Source organism: Medicago sativa, chromosome 2 (genome assembly GCF_051527215.1).
Source record: "Medicago sativa cultivar Bolivia chromosome 2, Bolivia_mono, whole genome shotgun sequence".
Classification (NCBI taxonomy): domain Eukaryota; kingdom Viridiplantae; phylum Streptophyta; class Magnoliopsida; order Fabales; family Fabaceae; genus Medicago; species Medicago sativa.
Genome location: NC_140750.1, coordinates 83,309,701 through 83,329,561, shown reverse-complemented (window position 1 = coordinate 83,329,561; position 19,861 = coordinate 83,309,701). Strand labels below are relative to the sequence as shown.

The 19,861-nt window shown below is 33.6% G+C and overlaps 4 protein-coding genes across 4 annotated transcripts; 1 reads left to right on the top strand and 3 right to left on the bottom strand.

Annotated features, from left to right (window-relative positions):
- Positions 1-369: 369 nt before the first annotated feature.
- On the top strand, positions 370-2,466 carry TLP8 (tubby like protein 8). Its single transcript, XM_085747622.1, has 7 exons — positions 370-832; positions 926-1,164; positions 1,245-1,341; positions 1,477-1,566; positions 1,667-1,759; positions 1,858-1,925; positions 2,020-2,466. The coding sequence occupies exons 1-7, from the start codon at positions 395-397 to the stop codon at positions 2,093-2,095; spliced, it is 1,101 nt and encodes a 366-aa protein (XP_085603748.1). The 5' UTR covers positions 370-394; the 3' UTR covers positions 2,096-2,466.
- A 2,066-nt stretch (positions 2,467-4,532) lies between these two features.
- Positions 4,533-7,163, bottom strand: LOC146951612 (ethylene-responsive transcription factor RAP2-2-like). The gene is made up of 3 exons (XM_085747624.1): positions 6,879-7,163; positions 4,902-5,776; positions 4,533-4,804 (listed from the first exon to the last, which is right to left on the bottom strand). Exons 1-2 carry the CDS (start codon positions 7,114-7,116, stop codon positions 4,941-4,943), a joined length of 1,074 nt encoding a protein of 357 aa, XP_085603750.1. The 5' UTR covers positions 7,117-7,163; the 3' UTR covers positions 4,533-4,804; positions 4,902-4,940.
- Positions 7,164-9,032: 1,869 nt separating this feature from the next.
- GA3 (GA requiring 3) lies at positions 9,033-12,267 on the bottom strand. The gene is made up of 8 exons (XM_085747619.1): positions 12,035-12,267; positions 11,781-11,941; positions 10,884-11,045; positions 10,617-10,757; positions 10,263-10,517; positions 10,017-10,178; positions 9,582-9,776; positions 9,033-9,498 (listed from the first exon to the last, which is right to left on the bottom strand). The coding sequence occupies exons 1-8, from the start codon at positions 12,144-12,146 to the stop codon at positions 9,178-9,180; spliced, it is 1,509 nt and encodes a 502-aa protein (XP_085603745.1). The 5' UTR covers positions 12,147-12,267; the 3' UTR covers positions 9,033-9,177.
- A 3,994-nt stretch (positions 12,268-16,261) lies between these two features.
- On the bottom strand, positions 16,262-17,315 carry LOC146951610 (uncharacterized). The gene is made up of 4 exons (XM_085748759.1): positions 17,270-17,315; positions 17,029-17,151; positions 16,622-16,743; positions 16,262-16,531 (listed from the first exon to the last, which is right to left on the bottom strand). Exons 1-4 carry the CDS (start codon positions 17,313-17,315, stop codon positions 16,262-16,264), a joined length of 561 nt encoding a protein of 186 aa, XP_085604885.1.
- Between the last annotated feature and the right edge of the window lie 2,546 nt (positions 17,316-19,861).

Sequence of the window (19,861 nt, the reverse complement as noted above, 5' to 3'; positions counted from 1 at the left end):
TGGTGATAATTCTCTCATACTCTTGGCTATAATTTTACTCCCTCTCTATTGACTTTCTAAAAAAAAAAAAAATTGTTTGAAAAGTTATCCATCCAAAATGTTTGTAAAAGTAGTATCATTTGTGAAACTAAAAGATGAGATGGAAATACCCTCAAAAATAAAATAAAAAAAGAGATGGAATTGAATATATGGTAATGGTTACCGACCGTTAGCAAAGAGAAACGAAAATTGGGAAAAACAGACAGAGAGGGCGTTCTCCAAAGCGTTTTCAAATTCAAACGAAAGCATAATAATAAAGGCTATGCAGTAGGACCCACCACCCACCCACCGAACTAACACCACTACACTACTTAGTGAATTGAATCAACCAAGTTGAACAACAAGAAAGGAAGCAATGAAGAAAAACCAAAACCAAACCCTTGGTCGTATGTTTTCAAATCCCCTCAGCGAGATTGACACCAACGTTCAGCTGAGGCATAGTCGTAGCTGCAGCAACAAGAACAAGGAAAATGCCAATGTTGTTTCTCTTCCAAAATCCAACTCATTTTCAACAAACACGAGGATTCTTAAGCCTTCCTCATTACAGTTCTGCATGCAAATCAACGATCCTATTCCTTCTTCTGATTCTTCCCACTTTTCCAGCTCTTTGAAAATTTGGGACCACTCCGACTCTGAAGCTGCTGCTCCTGCTTCCTCCTGGTCTACTTTACCCAACAAGTCTTTGATATGTAGACCATTGCCTATAGATATTGGAAGGTGTACTTGTGTTATTGTTAAGGAACCAACTCCTCAGGGTCTCTCCGGTCCCAATTTCTTCTCTCTTTATACCTATGTATGTAATGTATTATTCACTACCATTCTATTCTATTCTATGTATAGTATAATATCACTTTGCTATTTAATCAACATATTATTATTATTGTAGGAAGGTCAGGGACGGCAGAATAGGAAACTGGCTGTGGCCCACCACAAGCGCCGGAGTGGGAGGTCTCACTTCACAGTAGCTCAGAATCTCAAAGGACTACTCTCCAATTCTGATGATGATGATGATACTTTTCTCGGTACAGTTACCGCTAACCTCACCGGTTCGAAATACCACATTTGGGATCAGGGATATCATCGCCATAAGCCCCGCAGTAGTAAACCACCTCTTGCTGTTGTTGAGTAAGCCTAAATCTCTCAATCTCCACCTGGCCTGGCCGCCTCATTCTTCTCTGCTAACTAACTAGTACATCATTTTGCAGGTATGTACCTACAATAGCAACATGTACAGGAACTCACAGAAGCATCAAAGCTTATATACCCAATCATCAATCTATGTCTTTCAAGAACACCAACCAGGTTAGTTAGATTCATTTTCAATAATATCATGAATCATGATCACATCTACTGTGTCGTCAGTCTGCATACTCACATTGTTTACAGTTCAATTACAACAATATCTCTTTATTACTAACAATAAAATTGGGGGTTCAGGTACAACACATTAAGGGACTGCCAATGAATTGGGAAGGAAAAATGGACAAAGTGCATCAACTATTCTCAAGGGATCCACTCTATAACAAGGTAGGAGGAGCCTCACTTAGGGGAAGTTTCTTTGTCATTTATAGCTAGCCAAGCCATTGATATTGATTTTCATTAATTTGTATTGTCTTCCTTCATCAAGAGTACAAAGCAATTTGAGCTTGACTATAGAGATAAAGGAAGGCCAGGACTTGGAATCCAGAGATCCGTTAAAAACTTTCAGCTCACGTTAGAGGTAACATCATTGACGCCGGAACCCGGAAGGGTTTTTATGTTATAACAACTCGGTTAGTTATGTTGTCTACTTAGCTGATTTGTGTTTGCTATGATTAGGAGAATGGGAAGCAGACAATCCTGCAGCTAGGGAGGGTAGGAAAATCTAATTTTGTTATGGACTACAGGTATCAATTCAAATTTTTCTTGTTTTATTGACCTTAATGTGTTTTGAAGAGGCGGGGTTTCATAGCCAGTACCATTTCCTCTGTCAATCTGCAGATATCCTTTGACTGGTTACCAGGCCTTTTGCATATGTTTGGCTTCCATTGATGCAAAGCTTTGTTGCATAGTGTAGTGGCAAATCTCTCTGTTCCCATCCCACCATTGATTCAACCTCTGAACTCAAGATCTCTTCTGTTTCGCCCAGCCCCATCCAGAAAGAAGTCTCGGAATTTATTTGCCCAAGTTAGTGAAGCTTTTGTCTGAGTACATTTTTCAAAAGCAAAATGAAGATTTTGGAGTTGTATTTGGGGTGTCTAATCTTCAGCTAGGAAGATATAGTGCCATCCAACTATGGCAAAAATGAATGTATAAATCGCTGTGTTCAGATGATCACTTCGTTACTTTCCGACTTTGTAAGATTCACTATTATTTTACTGAATATTGTATCCTTTGAATCAAAGAAAGTAAATGAGCTGGTATGATTTAGTTCAGTAACAGATAAAATGAAATCGTGTTGCACCAGTAGTTTAGATGTATGATGAAATTACGTCTTTCATGGCTGTTCTATAAGCACCTAACTACCCTGTATCTGTAACTCCCTACCAAAAATGTAAACCAGTTGTAACATGTCAAGACTATCGGATACTCCAGGTAGTAGATGATTGATTGTTTGATGCCATACCATTTACACATTACAAAGACTTAACAATTTATTTGGTCACAAAAAAAATAAAAATAAATAACATAAATATTTTCTACTTTTTTTTCTTTCTTTTCTGTTTGTGTGATCAAAGAGCAACACTTTCACAAATATAAATAATTTGGAACAATTATTTCCCACAATTAGTTCAACCTCTGAACTCAAGTTAGCTTCTGGTTTCGCCCAATACCATCTAGAAAGAACGCTTTGCAAATTATTTACCCAAGTTATTGAATTTTGTCTGAGTACATTTTTCAAAAGAAAAATGAAGATTTTTGACTTGTATTTGGTGTGTTTAACCTTCAGCTAGGAAGATATAACTCCATCCAAATCTCACGTAAGTTAATGTATTTGTCTTTATATAATAGAAGAATATGATCGAAGTATGTTATATAGTGTACATAGTCAAACTATGTCACTTGTTTTGGGAAGGAAGGAGTATTTTACTAAATGTTGACTTCTTTAAATTCAAAGGTACTCTGTGTGTGAGCCTGCAACAAGCTGTTTTCATTGCCTCAAACAACTCAGAGAAAGCAAATGAGCTTGTCTGAATTCGTTTAGTAACAGATAAAACTATATCTCGTTGCACCAGTACTTGGATATACTACTATAATGTTCGCATGGAATTACTTCTTTCATTGCTGTTTTATAATTACCTGAATACCTTGTAACTCCCTAACACAAAAATTTAAGACAGTTATTACAAACGACTATCAGATACTCTAGGTAGTAGATGATAGGATTGTACAATGATCACATGAAGACTAATACTTAATATTGTCATTTACTTGCTTCAGTGCTAGTCTAAAAAGTTACACAAATATTATCCTAAAATTAACAGCCGAATTGGAGAGGGTCTTTGTATGTTCACTAAACTGCTTGGACATGTTTTCCATCATAACATCTCTGTGGATATGGTGTGGCTCCTGAACAATGAAAAGCAAACTTCAGAGACACTTTTCATCCACACCATAAAAGAGGGAGAGTGTGTGTGCATGTGTGTTCTATATAGGCTCTGTTTGGTAAACCCAAAAAAAGAGCTTTTAGCTCTTAGCTTTTAGCTTATAAGCTCATTTGACAAAAAAAGCTCTGTTTGGTAACACTTTAGCTCTGTTTGGTACAACGAGCTTATAGCTTATTTCAGGAGCTTATAAGCTATTTTTCAGAAGCTACTTCAAGTAGCTTTTGAGCTTATAGCTTTTAGCTTCTCATTTTTTCTTCCATATTTACCCTTATTATTCAAAGCAAAAGCTATCAGCTAATTTTACCAAACACTTCAACTAGCTTATCAGCTAAAAGCTATCAGCTAGCTTATCAGCTAAAAGCTATCAGCTAGCTTATCAGCTATCAGCTAATTTTACCAAACAGAGCCATACTCAAATAATGATGAGGTAACCAAAAAGTTTTGTACACAACCTGTGCATTGGCTCCAAGAACATTTGCAAGAATATGTTTTTTTAACCATTTTGTGAAAGTCATTGTGGTTGCTTGTAGCAAGTAGCAACCATATCACCATACATTTATCAGAAGTAAGAATCGTCAGTGCAGTTGATCTCTAGTGCAATATACTGAACATTTGGGTTTAAGTATCAATTTTCCCCTTGTCAAAAAGAAAAAGGATCGGATTTTATTCCAACTTCCCAAGTACTTAAACCTCTAATTAAAAAACAAACCACAAAAGAGCTCTACACTACCATGGTCAAGAACATATATTACATCAAAATCTCTGCATACATAGCCAAGAATTCAAAAACTACTACACATTATTTGAACCAAAGTCAAATTTCAACACATGCTATATGCCTAAAGCATCTATTCATGATTTAAGGGTAGTTGATTCACAATCACACACGAAGCAAAATCATTCATGTAATACGAAATCATCCCCAACAGACAAAACTGTGTTGGTCATAAAAAATTGTCATAATGAAAAACAAGCAAGTTTACAATTATATCATCCATAAACATAATCCTTATAAACATTAAACTTGAAAATCCTCAAAAGGTTTATGACAAGACAAAAGGATGCCTAAAAACCTATAAATAATGTATTTGCCGAAAGAGAATAAAACTCCACGCTTACATAAAGCCGGTAACATGTTTTTGTTCTGATTCCATCAACAATGTAAAAAACCAAGGATCCTGAAAACAATTCATAACATAGTTAAACAACAACTCTCCACCTTAAAGAAACAAAATTAACAAAACCAAAACTGAACGTAAAATGTAAGTTACTAACTTGTAGTTTTATTTACATAACCGGCCAGGTGAATGTTGTTCAGAAAACTCCGCCTGCGGTGGAAGGTAGGTCATCAAAGCTCCAAAGATCCACTGTGTTTCCACAATCCTGAGTTATATCTTCACTAAGCAAAGCTGCCAATGAAGCATCACTCCAGTTATCATCAAACGAGTTCTCAAAGAATTTCAGCTGGGATTCGATATCTGCAAGCTCCTCAGAGTGTGTCTTTGCTGAATCATTTTGCATAGGTAGCATATCCTGAGAGTTGTCAGACAGCAGATTCTTCTGAGATTCGCCTTCTATAGGAGCAGAAAACACAGATGAAATCTCAGGTGTTTTCGGGCCTTGTTCACCCCAACATAGATCAGGATAATCAAACGAATTGCTCGAATACTCCGAACTGAAATATGCAGTAACATCAGCAGATGCAAGCTGAACACCGTTTCCAGCAAAGGGTCCGACATTAGCACATTGGTCGTTAACCAATGGTCTCTGTTCCACCTGATTCACTGGGGAATAGTAGTTCTCCATATTTTCGCACTTGAAAGAGTTCAGATTTTTGTCCAACAGCTGTGCCTCAGAATTTGTCTTGAGACGTTTTGAGGAAGCATTTGGAACCTCTTCAGGGAAATTCACCTTGGCTTTCTTGCCACGGATTCGCCTAGCTTCAGCATCGTAGGCTCTTGCAGCTTCTTCAGCAGTGTTGAAAGTTCCAAGCCAAACACGAACTCCTTTTCTCGGGTCACGGATCTCAGCTGCCCATTTTCCCCATGGACGTTGGCGGATACCCCTATACTGATTCTTCCTCTTTCTCTTCAATTCCTTTTCACCTTGCTCGTTTGATTTCGATGCAACAACTTTTGCAGCACTTGATCCTACCACACAGTTCGAAATTAGTTTAAATAATAACAATATAACATGATAAAATTAGATCAATCATTTAAATTTTATATAAATTTAATGAACAATCTAAAGCATCAACAACAACAGCAACCATGCCTTCCCACCAAGTGAGGTTGGCTACATAGATCAAATTACACCATAATTTTCTATCATAAACCATATTTGGATCCAACAAATTAATCTCTAAATCTTTCCTGCTAGATTCTCTTATAATTTTTATAGGTCTTCCTCTGCCTCTAGTGATCTGACTATCCTCCAACTGATCTACTCTCCATAATACAAAATCTACATGTCTTCTCTCATCTCACATTTTTTATCTCATTACAAAATCTAAAGCATGCAACATTATTTATCTCATTAAACATTGGATTAATACCCAAAACAGAAGCAAAAGAGCTAGCAAAATCTAATGATAAGCTAACCTTATGGCAAATACCAAATCACGAACGGCTTATAACATTTTTATAACAATTAACAAAACAGATGATAAAGTTCAATTATGGTCCTCAAATTTTTACAATTTCAGATCAATTAAACAAAGACTAGTTCCATTAGATCATGTCTATCACTTTGCAAAAGTTCAACTTGACTGAACAGAAAAACAAAACCAACACCAAGAACCCTAGAAAAATTGAAGGTCCCAACTTGGATCTATAAAAAACATTCCAAGTTGTGTGATTTCCTGCAGTCAGAAAAGCTCATTCAAAGCTCAGAAACATTAACTTAAAAAAATTACATTAAAAAACAAATACAAAGGATTAATCCCTTATTTTCAATCAACTCGAAAAATAAATCATACGGCAAGAAAAAAACAAATAATCCTCAAGTGATTGCCAAGATCTAAAATGCCAGAATTAAAATTTTATGGACAATACAAACCTCATAAAATTAAATCACATAAATAAAAATGTGGGGCATGATAGTAAAAAAAAAATCATACATCAATTCATACTCAAAAATCTCACACACAAAAACAGAACTTTTTGTTTAAATTAAAAAAAAAAAGTGGGAAATGATAGTATTTAACAAATGCATACGAAAATAAAAAATGAGATTAATAACAGAAACAGTTACCACGAACAAAGGAGTTGGAAGATATGTTGTTAGTTAAACCAAAGGTAAAACCTTTGGCATCATCAGAATCATCCTTAAAGTCTCTGAACTCAGCTTCGAAATCATTGTCAAGGAAAAATGGTTTTCTGGAACTGGGTTTCCTCAAATTGGGCCACAACATGTCGGCGGTGACACGGCGGGAACCACCCACCACCGCCGCAGTTGAGATGAAGTCTGAGATAATTGCACCACCACACATGTTTCTCTACACTGTCTGTGTTTTGTGTTGAAATGATTTTTGTGCTTGGTGTCACGTGAGACTTCTTTAATATATATATATATATATATATATATATATATATATATGGATGATGTGGTGTTACGATTTTGCCCTTGGTGCTGATGAAGAAAATTTCTATTTTGACTTGAAAAAATAAAGCATCTTTACTTTATTATTGCTTTGATCAGCATGGAGTACACGTGTCAAACAATGTATCTATTTACTTTACTGTTCCAAAACATAAACAAAAATTGATTATTGTTTAATGAAAAATGTTAACTTGTGCCCTCAAGGCACAAATTAATGAATCAAAATAAAAATATTTTGTTGTAATTAATGCATTTAATTTTAACTTTTTTACTTTTCAATAATTGAATGCACAAAATTTAAGAAAATGTTTCCATTTTTGAGTTGCTTAACATGTGTCCCAAGGGCACAAGTTAACATGACCCTTGTTTAATTTATGTTGACCTATTTTTATTTATATTTTGAGATAGATAAAATATTTTTTAACATTAAACATGTACTCACACCGTTTCAAAATGAGTGTTGTTTAAAATTGCTCCATTTGGTCACATTTATAAACAAAAAAACTTTTTTGGTTCATTGAATAACTAATGTAATCAATCCATATATAAGTCAGATACAATAGTTATTCAATGAATCTAAAAAGTTGTTTTTTTCCTATAAATAGAGTATTCTATACAAATTAATGAATGAAATAAAGTTGTTGTAAACAAAAAAAAAGTATGAAATAAAGTTGTAAATAAAACATATTTTTACTTAATTAACCCCGTCAACTTGTGGCGTGTTTCAAAATATAATAAATCTGAAGTAGAAGATAATGTTTTGGGAGTAGTGTATTAGTAATAATTAGAAAATATAATTGGAAAAAATAATTGATTCTACTTTGAAAAGCCAAAAATAACATTCATTATAAAACAAATTTTTTGGCCAAAATAACACATCCTAAAACGGAGGGAGTAGTGCAAAGGAGTGTCTAGGTTAATTGCTCAAGACCCAATAACACTTGGATGTCAAATTTGTATGTGTCTCTTCCCGCTTGTTCAGATGTTCATGATTGCAATCAATATTGAGAATGTAGCAGTGTTAAATATTTTGAAGTAGAGTTTTACCGTTTATTGTGGTCTTATCCGGGTCGAAGAATTCGTTTTTATAATTGGTTATAGAGAATATATGATTCTCACAAAATAGAAAATTAATCTCTCCAAGTATTGAAATAAGAATATTTCATAAGCTAATTGTTAAGATGAAGGAGTGTTTTATATGTGGTCTATGATGAAATTATGCTTTAATGTGTGTTTGGATTGTTAAGATGAAGGGAAAAAGAGAGGAGAGGAAAATGAACATAAGTTGAAAATCTTTTTTTTAAAAGGATAAGTTGAAAATCATTGTTTCAACTTTCAATCAATAGAACAAGTAATAATATGAACTTCTAGAGGGAAAGGAAGTAAATCTTAAGAATAGGCACTAGGGTATGATTTATGAATCTCCACTGCAACGGAGTTGATCTTAAGCTTTATTCTCAATTTTCTCATTTCCATTTAAAATGTAGCATTGATGGTTTCATTTTTGAAATTGTAAAAATACTATTAATGGTGATTGAACCATAAAAAGGATCATTGACACACAATGAAATACTCCAAATCATGTAAGATACCAGGCAATGTCAGCGATTTAATGATTGAAAGTAATGCTTTGCATAAAATGAGTGTAAAAAAAATCATACTTATTCGGAAGTATTTTGGCTGTGACTGCAATGCAATCAACAAGGTGGATATGTTGCCATCCGTTAACCAACTCCAGGTTATGATAAGAAGCAATTTTCTGATTTTTCATGCAATGATTGAAAAACTACAGACAATACAACAAACTTAATAAAACTCTTCTTATACTTCTATTATACCAAACTTTATTTTTCAAAGTTGTTTATGTCTTAGATTTGATATAATATAAGGTGCACTTAGTAAATATGTAGCAATGCTACAACCACTAAATTCACCAGCTAAGTTACCACTACTACTTAAAATGGTTTCTTGGCTTGAGTTTTACAAGCAGGGGATGAAGCCTGTGGGTGGTAAGGCCCATAGTATCCACATTCTCTTCCTCCCCTTGTCCCAGCTCCCACTCAAATTCCTGTACAAATCTGCCAATAGCCGTGCAAGCTATCAACATAGCCTGAAGAGAGCCTGCGCATATCCTCTTCCCTCCTCCAAAGGCCATAGTCTTGTACAAATCAGAGGAGTCATATTTCTCATCAAGAAATCTCTCTGGAATCCATTCTTGAGGATTTTCCCATTTGTCGCTATCCATGTTACATCCGTATATATTTATTGCGATCTGTAAAACATAAAATGGAAATCAATCAATGAATCATATAGACAATAAGATAGTAGATTTTATCCAAGGATAAATAGAGTGACCTCGCTTCCAGCAGGAATATGATATCCTCCCAATTCGGTATCCTCATGAACATATCTTAGTGGGACAATCGGAACTGGACTATGCTTCCTCAATGTTTCATGGAATACAGCCCCCAAGTAAGGTAGCTTAGATAATTGGTCGTCTGTAACCTTTTCATGTCCACATACATTTAGGATCTCCTCATACAGACGGTCCTGCCATATAAAGATGTAACCAGTGACAAAGTGTTAACAATGGAACGAAAGAAGAAACCACCAAATGAACCAACCGGTAGATGGTTGCTTAGTGTTGTTAGTCTCACATTAAATAATGATATATCATGAACAATAGTTATAAGTTGGGGAAAACCATCAGCACAAAAACTAATTTTTAGGGTTGAGATTGACCCGAGCTAAGTTCTAAGAGTTGGCCAAAGGCAAAGTAAAACTATCAACCTGACGATTTTTGTCTTTGGCAAGTTCATACATAGCCCATTCTGTTGTAACTAAGGTAGTATCAGATGTCTCAATAATTGGCTCCCAGAGCAGCATGGTCATTTGTTCTTCAGTCACATCTTTAGCTTCTGATATCAGGTAGTCGTAAAAACAATTTACTTCCTGTTACATCCCAAACAGCCAAGTTAGGGTAACTCTACCATGGTTTCTGCAGAGATTTGAAGCTGTAAACAAGAAAAAACCTACCTTCCCTGAAGCTAACCGCTTCTTCTGCTCATTAATCAATGCCTTCATGACATATTTTCTTCCGAGATCCACTTTCTGAATTTTCATTTCCACACTCTTATTTGGAATCCATTTCAGGTATGGAAAGAAATCTCGCCAATCCACCTCAATTGCACCCTCCATAAATTCAACCACTAGGATGTTATATAAGTCTTCTCTTGATAATGTACTCGCGAACTCCTCCACGTAAATGGATTCAACATCACTTCCCAGAGCCTGCAAATAATCGGTGAGGTTGAAGTTTTGTATATTATGTTGTGTTATTCTATTCTCAGCAAATTCTTTTTAATTTTATTTTAGAAGGGGAAGACTCACTTGCTTTAGTGCTAGTGCAAATAGTTCAGACACAAATATTTTCCTAAAATCAACAGCTGAATCGGGGCGGGACTTTGCATGTTCACTAAACTGCCTGAACATGTTTTCCATCATGACTTCTCTGTGGAAACGGTGTCGCTTCTGAAAAATGAAAAATACACTTCAGAGACACTTTTCATCCAAACCATAAAAGAGAGACAAATTGTGTGTGTTCTAATATATTTACTGAAATACTTGTGAGATAAGCATGAAGTAATTGTAACCAACCTGTGCATTGACTCCAAGAACATTTGCAAGAATATGTTTTTTGACCATTTTGTGAAAATCATTGTAGTCGCTTGTAGCAACCATACATTTATTAGAAGTCAGAATCGTCAGTGCAGTTGATAGCTTTCTTGTTGAAATCGATGGAAATCTTGTCACCATTGCCTGAAATAATTGCAAAATATTAGAATCCAATTAACTAAAAATAAATACTATAATTTCATGGACAGCAGTGAAGTGATGAACACTCGATGTCATTTCCCCTGCCTCCTCGTACTAATTAGTCTAAAAACAGAGAAACAAATGAATAATATAAAGCCGTATGTCAATGTTCTCAACTAAAATCGAACATAGGATTCAAATGGCATCCTATTAAAAATGACTTGGGGTCTGTTTGGGTTGAGTTATTTACTGGGATAAACACTTGTGAAAGTTTTTGAGAGAGTTTATGCTTTTAAGAGTCCCATGTGAGACTCTTAACATATGCAAATAACATATAACATGTCCATAAGTTGTTTTCAACTTATTTCGATAAGCTTTCCATCCAGAAGAATAGCTTATGAAAACAATTTATAACTTATATGAAAATATAAGCGGTGTTTAATTAAGTTGTTGTTTATCTAAAAAGTGCATTAGAGATAGAGGCTATCTATGATTTAGGTCAACCAATACCGGTGCAAACAAAAGAACAAGGGCATTAGACCATTATATAATTTATATATGCACAAGAAACCGCAACATCCAGAACATATCTACAATTCTCAACAAGCAAGCAAGGTTTTAGTTAAAATAATAATAATAATAAAGAAAATTGTTTGATGAAGGGCTATATATATGGTTAATTAGTGGATAATAATAAATGAATGAATGAATGAATTAGAATGATTGTAATGAACGAACCTGTTTGGCAAGTTGAGCAGTGTTGAGAACAATGATGGTGGAAGCACCAGCTTTGATGGAAAAAATAGGTCCATATTTGTGAGCCATGTTTGTGAATGTTTTGTGAGGTTTCTTCTCTTTTAGTTGAAGAAGATTTCCAATCACTGGTAAACCTGGAACCGCTGCACAACACAAAGTACCAAAAAAACCACTTTCATTCAACAATTTAATTTAATTTAATTTATTATACAAAGAAAGAAATGAATGATACCTACCTGGTACATGGGGAAGTTTGTGAGTAATTGTTGTACGGAAACGGAATAGGAAGAGGAAGAAGAAGAAGAAAAGAGAGAAAGCACCAAAAGAAAGTGTCTGGAGAGTGTCCATGGCCGCTCCTTCTGTTGTTTACTCACTCACTCACTCTATAAGTAAGAACTATTATTATTCTTATTATTCTTATTATATTTTGTAAGAAGGAAAGAGAATATTTGTCTGAAATAGATTGTACAGTACTATATATTCTTTTTTGGATAGCAAAACAGATTCCATATATATATACTATGATTATGAAGACAATCCATCCACATTCAAAGAATTAAATATCTGATTAGATAAGATATTAACAATTCGAGTTTGTTTGGAGGCACTCATTACAGCATCTCTCTCATCAGATTCTCTGTCTCACCAATTATTTTGCAGGCAGGCAGGCAGGCAGGCGTGCCCCACCAACTATCCAACACTATTGTTTTTATTTTTATTTTATTTTTTACCAAAAACTAACCAACATTATTTCAAGGTGGCATTTAGCCTGGGAATGGGGAGTTCTTTCCCACCATGGGAAAGTCCCCTTTTTCCAGGCAGGTGGCAGTTGCTGCAGGTTGTGAATACAACACTGTTTATTTTAAAGTAATCTAAAAACAATTAAAAAACCAATGGAGTACTATTTCTCTCTCTTAACTAGTATCAGCCAATACTTCCAGTGATCTTCCTTCCATCACCACCGCTACTCATAGTCTAACTTTCTTTCACTTGCTCTTGCTAAAAAAAAAATGTTGGAGATTTTTATTTTATTTTTTAAAAGGTTACGCTAAATTGATGCAATATTTTCCTTTTGATTCCAAGTCATTGGTGATGGGTGGTGTGCTTCGTTCGTTCCTTCATTCAGCTTCTTTTGTATCTATCCATGTCATATTTTCTTCACAAAATTTAAAGAATGAAATTTTATTTGTAAATTGAACAATTTACATGCTTAATAAAAAGATTAAAGCACCAATCAAGTATTGTCTTGATGAATTTCACTTTGATAATATTTGCAAGTGAGTCAATAGGAATTTCTTTCTTAGCCTATATCATGATAAAGAAAAAAAAAATCTTAGAAGACTCATTCAAGCTGTTACAACTAAAACTGGAAAACAGGAAATTGTGTTGGGTAATAAACAATTGTTGAAGAATTGGATCTAGGAGAAACCCATGAGTGTTTGCCTAGAAGAGGATGAGTATGCAAATTGCAATTGAAATCAGAAATGCTGCATAAAATTGGATATTGGCACACTAGCTGAGAAACATTGTTATTCAAGAGATGCTTGAGCAAGAGCAATTGAAGAAAAGACCCACCGTTAGTGGTGGCGGTGCTAAGCAATGACAAAAAACAATGGCTGAGAGAGAGAAACTGTAGTTATTTAATGAATTGTTATTTAATGATTTTGGTGGGGTTGAAATTATTGGTTCACAATACCCATCAAAAAGTTACTTCCCTTACCAAGTCATAAATCTGGGCCATCCAAATAAATAAGTATTAAATCTATGGCTGTCCTTCAACTTTCCCATGATGGGAAAGAACTTCCCTTTCCCATACTAAATCTCACCTTATTTCAAACATACGAGTGTGAGATTAATTTCCGTTGTCGATATAAAACTGAAAACTATTTTTGTTGATAATTTTTTGGATGAGTCCTTTAATTCAATATACCTAATTTTTTTTGGTAATAAATTAAACATAATTTTTTTAGCAAAAAAATTATTAATATTCAAAACTTTGACTTTTAAAAAAAATAATTTGGTAATAAATTAAACATAAATTTTTTAGCAAAGAAATTATTGATATTCAAAAATTATTAATATTCAAAACTTTGACTTTTAAAAAAATTGAGAAAAAGGAGAAATTTATTAATTAAGGTAAAATTTTCAATTTCAATTGTCTTACCTCAAAAAAAAAAATTGTCTTTAATAGAATTTGAACCGTGTCACTTGAAATTATAAATTAAGCTCGTACCACTAAGTTTTACATCATGGACTCTCACTTTAAAGGGTTAAATATGTTTTGGGTCTTGTTAACTTGTGTCTTAAGGATACAAGATAAGGAACCCAAAAGTAGAAATATTCCTTCGAATTTTGTGCATTCTATTTATTGTAAACTCAAAAATTCAATTGAATGCACACATTTCAACAAAAAGTTGCTATGTTGGGTTCCTTATCTTGTGCCTTCAGGGCACAAGTTAACATTTTCCATATGTTTTTAATCCCTATAAATATACCAACTTTTCGTTTTAGTCCCTTTAAAATTTTTCTTCATCTTTTAGTCCCTATAAAATTTTCAATCACTACTTTTGGTCCCTATTTTTAAGTTAATTTTTGTATTTTTTAATGAAATTGTGCAGAAATGAGTAGAATATTGTAAAAAAATTTGAATTTTTTAACAAAACATAAATTAATTATGAATTTTTAACCGTCAAACATATAAAAATTCATATTAAATTCATGTTTTGTTAAAAAATTCTAATTTTTTTGGAGAGATTCTTATAATATTATAAATTTTTCTACAAAATTTTATTCAAAAATATGTATTCTACATATGAGTTTACTTTAAAAGAGGGACCAAATGTGAAAATGGAAAATTTTATAGGGACAAAAAGTTGAACGAAAATTTTAAAGGGACTAAAACAAAAAATTGGTATATTTATGGGGACCAAAAACATATTTAACCCTACTTTAAAATACTCTCTCTGTCCTAAATTATATGATGTATTAAACATTTCACACGTATTAAGAAATGTAATTAATTTTGTATGGTAATTAAATGACATTAGAACTATAAATGAAAGAATTGAAAGAAGAGAGAGTAATAAATAATTAAGGAGATAATAAGAAAAATAACATTAATGTTTTATTGGTATTGTAAAGAGACATATAATTTAAGATATTTTTTTTTTCAAAATGACGTATAAAGAAAAATCCAAATATATTTCATAGTAAAAGATTTGAACCAAGTAGATTTGTCTTTTAATTCTTTTAAATATATTTTTGTTTATTTTTTATTTTAAAGGGTGTAAGTTGTTATTTGGTTTTTGTGTAATTTTTAAAATGTTGTAATTTGTGAAAGATAAAAAAATAAATAGATGAATGTTGTAATTTTTATGTATGATTAAAATAATAAGTATTGATGAATATTGATTAATAGTTTTTTTCTTCACAGTTCATATTATGTATTAGTTGAGAACAAATTATGCTCAAGAAAATATTTATGCTTGTCAGGAAGTTGTTGGTACGTGAATCTGGATTCCGTGTTGGTGGACGTCCATTCGGTAGCTTTGAACCCTAGTTGGGTTTGCAGATGTTCATTCTTCACTTCTTTTTTTAATATGGTTTCGGACCCCTACGTGGGTTCACTGGATTGCGCTTGTGTGAAATGTTTTTTTTTGTTTAGATACGTGTGGAATGCTTATTTGTTAGGATTCGATTAGGGTTGGTCCAATAAATTGTGATTTATCGCACTATATTCCCATTTGAGTTGTACCTCGTCAGGTCTAATGTTTCCCTAGTCTTTGTGTCTCTATTTTATTTAATATTAGACTCTTGACTCGTGCTATCGCACGAGTTTATTAGAGTTGAAGACCCATATTCTTTAACAATTGATATTTAAGTTACCATTATCCATTAACATGTTAAACTATAATCAAACACATTCACCACAATCAAGCACATCCATAAATTGTGCAATGATTTGGATAATTTGTGTGTTACTGGTAAACAATCATCCATACTTGCATTTAAGCTCCATAGTCAAATGAAGAAACATTTTAAAACCATGATTTTGGCTCCATGAAGGATTATGGTAAAATATTAATTGCTGGTAAACAATCATCCATAAATTGCATTTAAGCTCAATAGTCGAACGAAGAAATATTTTAAAACCATGATTTTGGTTACATGAAGGATTATGGTACAATATTAATTGCTCGTAAACAATCATCCATAAATTACATTTAAGCTCAATAGTCAAACGAAGAAACATTTTAAAACCATAAATTGCATTGAAAATAAAAGAGAGCACATTAAACTGAAAAGATAAAACTTTTAATTTCATTGAAATCAAAAGAGAGCATATTAAAATGGAAAGATAAAACCATAAATTGCATTAAAATGTAAAGAAAATTCAAAAACATCAAAATGGATCTAAAAATATAAACCCTAAAAACTGCACTCCATCAATTGCACTGCAGACATCAAACTCTCACGACAGTTGGGCGATTTACTTGAATGTAGATGCTGTCGTTCATGCCAGCATGTGGAAACCCAACTTTAACCATGACACCTTCCTCAAGTTTGCGCGCCTGTACCATTCTTTTCCATCCTCCACCAAGCTTGATGTGGTGATGTGGCCTGGTTCCAAATACAGTGATGCAATTCCACTTGTTTCCACAATCATCAATCATTGTCAATGAAGTGGTCTTTTTCCCGATAGTTAAATCACACAGGCCCTGGTAAATACGCATCTGCAAAAAAATTACTACGTTGAAAACAATTTTTTATATCTTGTAATAGAAATGACCCAAAAAAAGCAATGTCATACAAAAACATTATACCATAAATCCAGAAGTGACATCAAATCCAGTCAAATCCTTCTCCCACCATATTTGAAAATTACTCTCATCATGATGGAATGAGAGGATTTCACTTGTGACCGGAACACCTTCATATGCAAAGGCTGGCATGATAGTTTTCTCAATTTCAAATTTCATAGAAGGAATAAAAAGAGGAGGATCCACAACACGTCCTGGTTGTTGTTAGGGTCGATAAAAGTTGCGTAATCACCTAGTGATGCACCAAAATCAGAGACAACGGTTTTTGGCAACATAAGTGCACCATGTAAAACATATATATATATATATATATATATATATATATATATATATATATATATATCTGAAATTAGTAAGTGAGAAAAATGATCAAATGAACTTTTAATTTGAAATGTCGCATCAATAAAAACACAGTATTAGTAATCTTGCATTCACATCTGTTACACGGAACTCAAGTCGAAGAGTTTTATATTGAACTCGCAATTTGTTAGCAAACTTGTCCAAATCAGTTATAGGATTTGGATCTAATGGAGCTGAAAAAGATCAAAGATTCAAAGAAATTAGTGCAAGTTGAAAAATATATATGAAACAAAACATAAGAGATCAAGAAAGGAGATGAAACATAGTTAGATTTTGCTGTGTTATTTGTACCCTTCAAGCAGTGCAAGGCTAAGTGAGTTTGTGCATCACTTTCCATTGTTAAGTCTAAACTGTTTTCACGTAAAAATGATGGCAGGAGAGGATAATGGGAATGCAGTCGTTAATATTGAAAGTTTCTTAAGTTAACATGAGGAGAGGATATGGTTTAAAAGTTTGTAGGGGGTTGCTAATCGAATTGGCATTAACTACGTTTTCAATTGTCATTAAAAGTGTGTTATTTGTTTTCAATTGCATTAAAAGTGTGTTATTCGTTTTCAATTAGCATTAACTAAGTTATATGAGAGAAAATGAGGAGTTTGAGAATAGAGATCGAATCAACGGGTGAGATTAGATTAGCGGCATTAACTACGTTTTCAATTGTCATTAAAATTGTGTTATTCGTTTTCAATTGCATTAAAAGTGTGTTATTCGTTTTCAATTAGCATTAACTAAGTTATATGAGAGAAAATGAGGAGTTTGAGATTAGAGATTGATAACACGCAAAATACATTGTATAAATAGTTTAATTTTTATTTATTTTAGGGTCGTTCATTGTGTTTTGCATATCTTTTGGCTAGTTTTTTGTTATGTTTCAGGTAATAGGGGTGTCAAAGATAAAAGAACCAAGAAGGAGGTGAAAAGAGCAACTTGAACCAGTCAATGATGGTCAGCCCATTACCATTAATGTCATCATGCTGATGTCATGCTCAAGTGAGATCAGTCAGGAAAGAGTCACACTTCAGGCTCAGTTTTTATCTGCAGAAAATTTCAACTCAATCCAAATCCACTCTCCACAACTTTAGGCTCAAGAAAAGATGATTTGGTTGCAATTTCAGAGCTATAAAAGGAGGGGGCAGCTGATGAGAAAGGGCTGTCACGTTTTTAGCTATAGTTTTACCATTCAGCTCTAGTTTTCAGTATTTAGAAACCTTTTGTCTATCGTGCAATTTTATGTTTTCAGAAACCCTAGCTGCCGTAACTAGTTTCAGAACCCTTCTTCCATTTTGAATTCATGTTAGCCACCACATAGCTGCTACTTTGTTTCGATTCACTTATTGATGCCTTTTTCTATTTTAATTCCAATATTCAATTCCAATTCGTATTATTCTCTTTTTATTGCTGCTACTATATATTATATAATTCCATAACCATATTATATATTTCCATTACCATTGTTGCCATTCCCTTTATTTACAAGTTACTGTTACGAAATCAATTCCTTGATTGCTGCACTACTTTGATTTCAATTGTTAATTAATATTGTTGCTTTTGATTGCCGTGTTCCTCATATATACATATATATAAATTGCTGCGTGGCTTTACTGTTGTCAAGATCAAATTGCTTTGAATTGTTTCTGGCAGCAGCTGCTTCTTTTTTTTTGCTTCTTGTTTATCATGTCAATATTCGCTTAAGTTTTGCAGTACGATTCCTTACATAGCAGTTTGCATCGAAAAGGATGGATTTATACTCAATTAAAGTGGCCAAATTTTAACAGGTATTATTCATTCCTTTTTAGCATGAATCAATTAACAGTTTGTGTGCTTAATATTATTATGCGCGAGTAGTCCCATTTGAGTCCAAAACGAGGCTCCGTCGTACCGACGGAACTCATGTAAATTACGCGCTTCGTTTAGTGTAACGAGAATTTAAACAATTGTTTTGAAAAATTCTGTTTTGTAATTGTTAAAAATCTACTACGAAAGTAGAGATACCGAGATATCGTTTACGCATCGAAAGAGCGAAAACGATATTCGACTTAGAAAAATATCAAGTTTTTAATAGAAAAGGTTAAAGCGAAAGCAATTCTTTTCTTTTAATTAAGAGTTTATTGAATTTAGAAAAAGGAATTTTTAGGCCTGTAATTATACGCTACGAAAGTAGGTTATTACGTGTCTAGAAATTCCGACAACGTGTTGCGAAAGCAAACATTGTCTCTTGTTCGATAAATTCTACAAGCAGCTTTAATTCTCTCGTTACCATTTAATTAGCGCAATAATTTACGTGAGTGACGGAAGTCGACGGAAACCTTCGTTTTGGTCTCTACTCGTCCATTAATTAATTAAACCCTTTTTATTCCGTGCAAATTCCAAAATATTTTGATTTCGCCTTAGATAAACATAAAAACAACAAGAAGCGGTACTTGTTAAATTGGTCTCTGTGGATACGATACTTTTTATACTAAAACCGACATAGCCGTGCACTTGCGGCCCTGTCAAGTTTTTGGCGCCGCTGCCGGGGATGAAAAGAAAGGAAAACTTACCTTTGAGGTCGGGGATGAAAAGATTGAGTTCATCTTGTCTAAATTCATGAAAAACCCTTCCATTAATGACACGGCTTGCTTAGTTGATATAATTGATGAATGCATTAAGGAGCATGCGTCAAGACCACCTCCCACTGACGGAATAGACGTTTCCTTGACTGAAACTGAGGTAGAAGAGGCAAGTCCCCATCAAGAAGAATTGGATGTAAATCCGGTTTATCAAAATGAATGCATCGCCCTTCTTCCCGCTCCAACTCTAGAGCAGCCAAAAGTCGAAATGAAAGAGTTACCTAAAAACCTTAGGTATGAATTTCTAGGACCTAACCGACCAGTCATTGTGAGT

Coding starts and splice junctions, on each gene's coding strand:
- TLP8 (XM_085747622.1), top strand. CDS start 395: ATGAAGAAAAACCAAAACCAAACCCTTGGTCGTATGTTTTCAAATCCC. Junction 833..925: donor TCTTCTCTCTTTATACCTAT/GTATGTAATGTA, acceptor TTATTATTGTAG/GAAGGTCAGGGACGGCAGAA. Junction 1,342..1,476: donor CTTTCAAGAACACCAACCAG/GTTAGTTAGATT, acceptor TTGGGGGTTCAG/GTACAACACATTAAGGGACT.
- GA3 (XM_085747619.1), bottom strand. CDS start 12,146: ATGGACACTCTCCAGACACTTTCTTTTGGTGCTTTCTCTCTTTTCTTC. Junction 10,518..10,616: donor TTGCACTAGCACTAAAGCAA/GTGAGTCTTCCC, acceptor GATTATTTGCAG/GCTCTGGGAAGTGATGTTGA. Junction 10,179..10,262: donor AGCGGTTAGCTTCAGGGAAG/GTAGGTTTTTTC, acceptor GGGATGTAACAG/GAAGTAAATTGTTTTTACGA.
- LOC146951610 (XM_085748759.1), bottom strand. CDS start 17,315: ATGGAAAGTGATGCACAAACTCACTTAGCCTTGCACTGCTTGAAGG. Junction 17,152..17,269: donor AGCCTTGCACTGCTTGAAGG/GTACAAATAACA, acceptor GATCTTTTTCAG/CTCCATTAGATCCAAATCCT. Junction 16,532..16,621: donor ATGTCACTTCTGGATTTATG/GTATAATGTTTT, acceptor ATTTTTTTGCAG/ATGCGTATTTACCAGGGCCT.
- LOC146951612 (XM_085747624.1), bottom strand. CDS start 7,116: ATGTGTGGTGGTGCAATTATCTCAGACTTCATCTCAACTGCGGCGGTG. Junction 5,777..6,878: donor TTCCAACTCCTTTGTTCGTG/GTAACTGTTTCT, acceptor ACTGTGTGGTAG/GATCAAGTGCTGCAAAAGTT.